At 47.2% G+C, this 5,950-nt stretch overlaps 1 protein-coding gene across 1 annotated transcript; it reads left to right on the top strand.

The window, feature by feature from the left end:
* Positions 1-726: 726 nt before the first annotated feature.
* Positions 727-3,192, top strand: LOC125946147 (uncharacterized). The gene has a single exon (XM_049668645.1). It carries the CDS (start codon positions 771-773, stop codon positions 2,760-2,762), a length of 1,992 nt encoding a protein of 663 aa, XP_049524602.1. The 5' UTR covers positions 727-770; the 3' UTR covers positions 2,763-3,192.
* Positions 3,193-5,950: the final 2,758 nt, after the last annotated feature.

Raw genomic sequence — 5,950 nt, 5'->3', positions numbered from 1 at the left:
AACTGTCTCCGTTTTTAAGCGTTTGTTTCTTGCATTTGTCTTTGCAGTCGGTAATTTTCATCTCCCTTCTGTGTGACCAATCCCTCTCGTAGGTATGAGCCATATTTTGACGCCACAACGACGACGACAACAACAGCTGTTTTACTGCCTCTAAAATAATCTTCATCAGCTGTTTGTTGAAAATCATAAGTAGTTGCTGAAAGTCGCTCAATTCTCCCAGGATTTCTGGATCACATAGCAACACTTGCAATATTTCATTAATTAAGTAAACAATTAGCTAGGTACAACTAGCTGATGCCGTCCCTGTGGAATTGTTTTCCTCTTTCTCTTTAAACTTCTTTGCCGCACTGACATTCACAGGCATGTGCGCCATAAATCCTAATTTTCAAAGTATTCTGTGTTCTTACAATTAAAAAAAAAGCACATGGTAGGTTTGAAAGGTTTATGGCGTGAGCAGGGGCTCGCCATGGTTCATCGAGCATCCAAGCTTTAGCTAAAAGCTATGAAGTGATAAATTCATCATTGAAGAAAAGAAAAAAGACGATTAAATACGCATTTGTGCCATGTCAATGAAATCAGATACAGAAGAACAAACTGTGGTTTACTTTTAAAATTGTTTTTGCAGCGAACGGTTCCCATTTCGACAATCGAGCCATGGTCGGAGCCCGAATCAGTGGCAAGCTCATAGCCAGTGGCAAGCCTGTGGCGGGGCCAGGATCCCGGCTCTGTGGACATGGGCCCGCACTAAGGCGGGCCTCTCCCGTAACATCATGCACCTGAGAGCGCTGCTTCTGATAGCGCTCTTGCTGCCGGGCTGTGCCCTGTCGTTCCCCGGTGGCCAGGTGGACCAAGGCCAGCAACAAGGACTGCTTGAAGCGTTGCAGAAGCTCCGGCTGCTCAACCTTCCAAACGGACGGCATCAAAACCAAAGGGACACGCACGCAAGACAAGCTCAGCAACAGCAGTCTCAACAGGTTTTTGGTGACATCGCGAACGCGAGTCAGAACGCTGCTGTCTTTCCGGACTTGGACTCGCTGTTAAGAAGCCGGCTCAAACGCGATCAATCTCTCATGGTCCAGATAAATGTCTTCAATAGCGCCGGGAAAGGTTGCTGGCACAGGAGGAAGGCATCGTCACCCGCAGTTTCCACGAAACCGGAAGTGAACGCCATGGAAACAGTTGCTGCCGTCCCACCTAAACTTCCAGCATCCGGGTCCTCAGCATCGGCAAAGCCTCCTGCTCCGGCATTAGGCAGTGCATCCACACTAGCGTATGCGGATATAGTCACTGATAATGTGCCTTTCATTAAGTCAAAGGCACCTTTCGCGGGATATTCATTAGACCGGGTGTCTCCGACTGAAGTGGTTGACGCCAACGTAACTGAAAGCATAGTCGTGGAAACAGCACCCGCCCGCGCACTCGGAATGGAATCGGCGCCTCTACAAGCACAGGGCGAGAAGGACGTCATCCACAACTATGCTGCGACACCCTCGGAGTTCGCACAACCCTTGCAGTATTCACAGGAAGATAATACCACGCTGAACGACCTGCTGTTCACCGCTACGGATGCTACCCACTCCCGTTCGACGCCAGTGGACGCCGTGTGGAAATCGGCAAGTTATGTACCTTTCTTTCCCAAACAGAGTTTTGATGACTATCGTTCCAAGGAAGGTTCTAAGCAACACCTCTCCCCCTTGACCATGCACTTCGGCCCGCCAGCTCCAGTGCTGAAATTTACAGTGCCGCTGCTGATACCACCTGAGCAACGCTCAGATGACGTTGTTCAACCTAAGGCAGATATAGGCATATACCTCCAGAAGCAGGTGGAGAGCTTTGATCTGAATGATCCATCTCGTTGTTTACAGTCACTCAGTTTAGGTCTCAAGTGTGACGAGAGTACACAGCTATACAGGGCTAAAGCCTCTGGAACACCTGACTCGTCATTAAATATTCTCAGCGGGAACGTTCCTGCAGCCGTGGGACCCAGGAACATAGGCCGAAAAAGCAGTGGCCCCGTTGAACGGTGCATTTGCAGCGATACTGACCTTGGGGACAAAGAGGGCTTTAAGCTTGCTGGCACACAGGAGTTGCTACTCAAGCCCCGAGCGGAAAACCTCGAGCGTCTGCGACCACAGCTTCAGCAAAAGCCACCGCTTAAGATATTCGGAAGCCTCCGCTACCCGCCTCCCAACGACGTCGTTTACGAGTACGCCACAACCTACGTGTACGAGGACTACTTCCCCACGGCGTACTACGAAAACCAGCCTCAGCCGCAGGAAACACTTCCGCCGCAGAAGCCCGCCCTAGGGCCGTCGTATCAGCAGCCACAGCCAGTGCCTCAGCTGAGCTTAGCTTCGTTGCTGCGCCCAGAAGCCGCCAGATACGAGTCACGCACAGCCACGAACCACCCTCTAGGATCCTTGGCGGCCGAGCACAAGGCGCGGCGTTTCAAGGCAGGAACTGGAACGCGAATCACTTCGGGCCCTCGAAAGCGGTTTGCACGGGACCTGCAGGCCGTTCAGGAACCGGTGATGCGGTGCCCGTGCAGCAGCACTCGAAAGCCACCTTGCACTAAGACGCCGAAGAAGTGCGTCAAAAAGCGTCCGTGCACCACGAAAGCGAAGAAGTGCAAAAAGCCCTGTCGCAAGAAGCCGCAAGAACCCAACATGCAACAATTTCCTGTGCCACCCAACATGCCACCATTTCCTGTGCCACCCAACATGCCACCATTTCCTGTGCCACCGAACATGCCACCAAATTGATCGTAATTTACTAATCTACGTAAGGTTACCGGCCGTGAAACTAGCTTGCGGGTCGAAGTGCTGCTAAAATGTCAGTGTTAGTAACGCACAATGCACCGCCTCCATGTACATGCAAATCGCAATTTTAAGCGTCACTTGTTTGATTATAGAAGAAATTACACGCTTTTTTTTTCATTGTAATCGTGTTATAGCGCATTAAGGAAGCCTGCAAGTTTTATTTGTGTGTTCATTTCTTGCTTCAACTCACGACAAGAAAAGCAAACGATTTTCTTCTCGGTATTTTTCTACACAAATGTGCACCTAGGGAGCCTTGTAGAGCGGAGAGAAACGCCCATGCACCGAATTCGTCGGAGTGCGCCAGCTGCAGTTTACTAGTGTATACGCCCGTAACAAATGTGTATGTGTGAAACACAGACGATTGATAAATCTACTTGAAATGTTTAGCCCTTACGTGAACTGTTCCTTTTATATGTTCCCGTTCACCTTATAAATATGAGCTCGAGCGATGGTCATGTATGTTACCCTATCGTAAATTTCTCTGAGCTTCTCGGATTCGCGATAATGAAAAGAGACCTTGGCTAAAAGCTGAAAATGGGAGAATTAAACAGCAAGAACAAAGAATGAAAGAGGTATGATACTTCTGGCACACCACAAAGGCTATAAAAAAAACTTAAAACGCTTTGAAGGTATTCGTGGCTAAGTCAAGGTTTCACCACCACTGCTTTGCTTGTGAAATTACCTGCCTACCTGCAACTTGCGCATATACGAAGCCATAAAAATGTCGCAAAGAGGACAACAGTCTGACAATGTTGATGGCTCGAAATGTCGTTGAAACGTGGATCTGCTCTGAAGTGGTCATAAAGCGAAATGTTAGCATGAAACAAGTTAGAACATTTGATATATGTATACTAGTTACGTACAGTTCCCTGCCTATTAATCATGGCTCTGCACGAATGCTAGACCACACTCGGATTTTTAAAATTTTGTTTGTTGTTTTCGTCTCTGTGTGTGTTTTGTGAATTATGTATTCTTCACAAAGCTATTAACTAAGACAAGCCTCCTTCAACGCCAGTCTCCCATTTTTCGTAACTGACGGGTTAACTGATGGGCAGAATTATTAGATAACATTTTTGCGGAAGTTCAGCGTACCAGACAAGCTTGCATTAGCATGCATGAGAACCGGAATAAAAAAGCGGAAGTAAACGCTACAGAAGTAAACAAATAAGCTATGGTGCCAAGAGCACCTTCATTTACTCATTTCTGCTCTTTCCGCGTATTGGGTTATGGCCCAATGCGCTGCCATGCCTTTTCTTTTCAATCGCCGCTGTTTAGAATGATAAATGTAATGCACATACTTCTACAACACATCAAGAATATATTGGTGAACGCTATATCATACACATTTTCTTCAAAGGTATTGAACCAAATAATTTCCACCGGGTCGGGAGGCTTGACCACTGCATATTTTGTGGTATATGACAACGGCGTTAGCCGTTGCCATATGCGTTTCAAAGCTATGCCTCAGTGGATGCACATCATCTTAACAGCGCACCTTCATTCGAGCTTTCTGCAAACGGGAGGGGGGGGGGGGGCAAATGGCGCCCTTGTAAGCTATGCCTTTCGTCATTATTAGCTGGAGATACTGGCAAAGAAAGAAACATCTGTAACATCCTGCTGCAAAATATCCCAGTGGATGATTCCCACCCAGCGTACAAAAATACGTATTTATTTAGCTTTCTTGAAGTGCATCTTTTTTTTGTTTTTCAAGACGGGCTTTAAGTTAGTGTGGGAAAGTTTGTAGTCAAAATAACGACATGTAACACAAGATTCTTCTTGGGAATTTTAGAGCGGTTTCAGCACATTAACTCCAAGCAATGTTTTTTTTTTTTTTCATCAGTTTATTTTCTTAGATGCTCGTTCTTAGCCTTCCTAAAACAGTAGTTTTCGACCAAGACGGTAATTCGGGCTACTTCGTCGATCATACTGGGATCTTCAATAACGCTACAGAGACAGGGACAAGCATCAAAATGAAAACACATGGCGTCATGTGTTGTCGTTCGGCATCAAGGACAGCGTGGCAACGCAGTAGGAGATTGTTCATTCACTTCAAAAGTAAATTATGGCCTAGAGCAAATCACTTTTTGCAGTATAGTTTACCGAGACTTCTTCGATAAAGCGTCACTGATTAACGTTATGCCGACGCACCCCTTCTGTCGGCATGCAGCTTTTGTTGTCGCAGAGAACATCGCGAAAAAAAAAGTAAGGTAAGGAACGAATGAAGTTTATTTAAAACTTATAGACAAGTCAGTCGGTGTGCGCGCCTAGGGCCAGACTATTTCTGGTCAGGCATAACGTGCATTCTAACCTGTGAAGCCTGTGAAGCGCGAAAACAATCACACTAAAGGAGTGAATTGAACAAGGGTGGTTGCTTGGACTAGTTGGTATATTCATTGTATAAATGACGTACAGCGCGAAGGACGAGGACTGAGAGAGACGACAAACACTGCGCAGTGTTTGTCGTCTCTCTCAGTCCTTGTCCTTCGCGCTGTACGTCGTTAGAGTGAATTGAGCATGGTCTTAACTAGCGGCCACCTCACCTAAAATGATACCAGCCTACGTGCAAGAACAAGCTGATTTAATCGACTCGTTCGAAAGGCGGGATGCCAAAGACACTGATGAACCAAAAAAAAAAATAACGTTTTATGCATCCCTGTGTCACATTCTACAGATTTCCACTGCACACGTTACGGCTGGTGCGGGGAACTGTGTCTTTCGACGAATCGGGACTAGCCGATTCGTCCGTCCGTCGCCTGTACGCAGAAACTATCATCATCAGCAATGGCTCGAGCGTCGTCATCTTCTTCCACAACTGGCACGTTGGCGCCCCTTGGCGCAACCGCGCGAACGCGCTCGTGCCACTGCTCTCGCGTTCAGCGTCGTCGTCTACTTTCACAGCTGGCTCCGCTGCCGCTCATCATTCCAGTGTACGATTACCTGTCGTCGTAATGGGAGGCCGCGTTTACCGGGCTATGAGCCATTCATTGTCTTACGTGACGGACAGATTTAATTTCGAAGCAATTTAGTTTTCAAGAATCGCAAGCAGGCAATGCGACAACGGCGGACTACAGGCATACCGTCAGTGATGTCGTTTTTATTGCGATAGCAATTATATGAACACTCCAAAGCAG

This window comes from Dermacentor silvarum, chromosome 6, assembly GCF_013339745.2.
Source record: "Dermacentor silvarum isolate Dsil-2018 chromosome 6, BIME_Dsil_1.4, whole genome shotgun sequence".
Lineage (NCBI taxonomy): Eukaryota > Metazoa > Arthropoda > Arachnida > Ixodida > Ixodidae > Dermacentor > Dermacentor silvarum.
The sequence above is the reverse complement of the archived record's forward strand: the minus strand, read 5'-3'. Positions and strand labels throughout refer to the sequence as shown.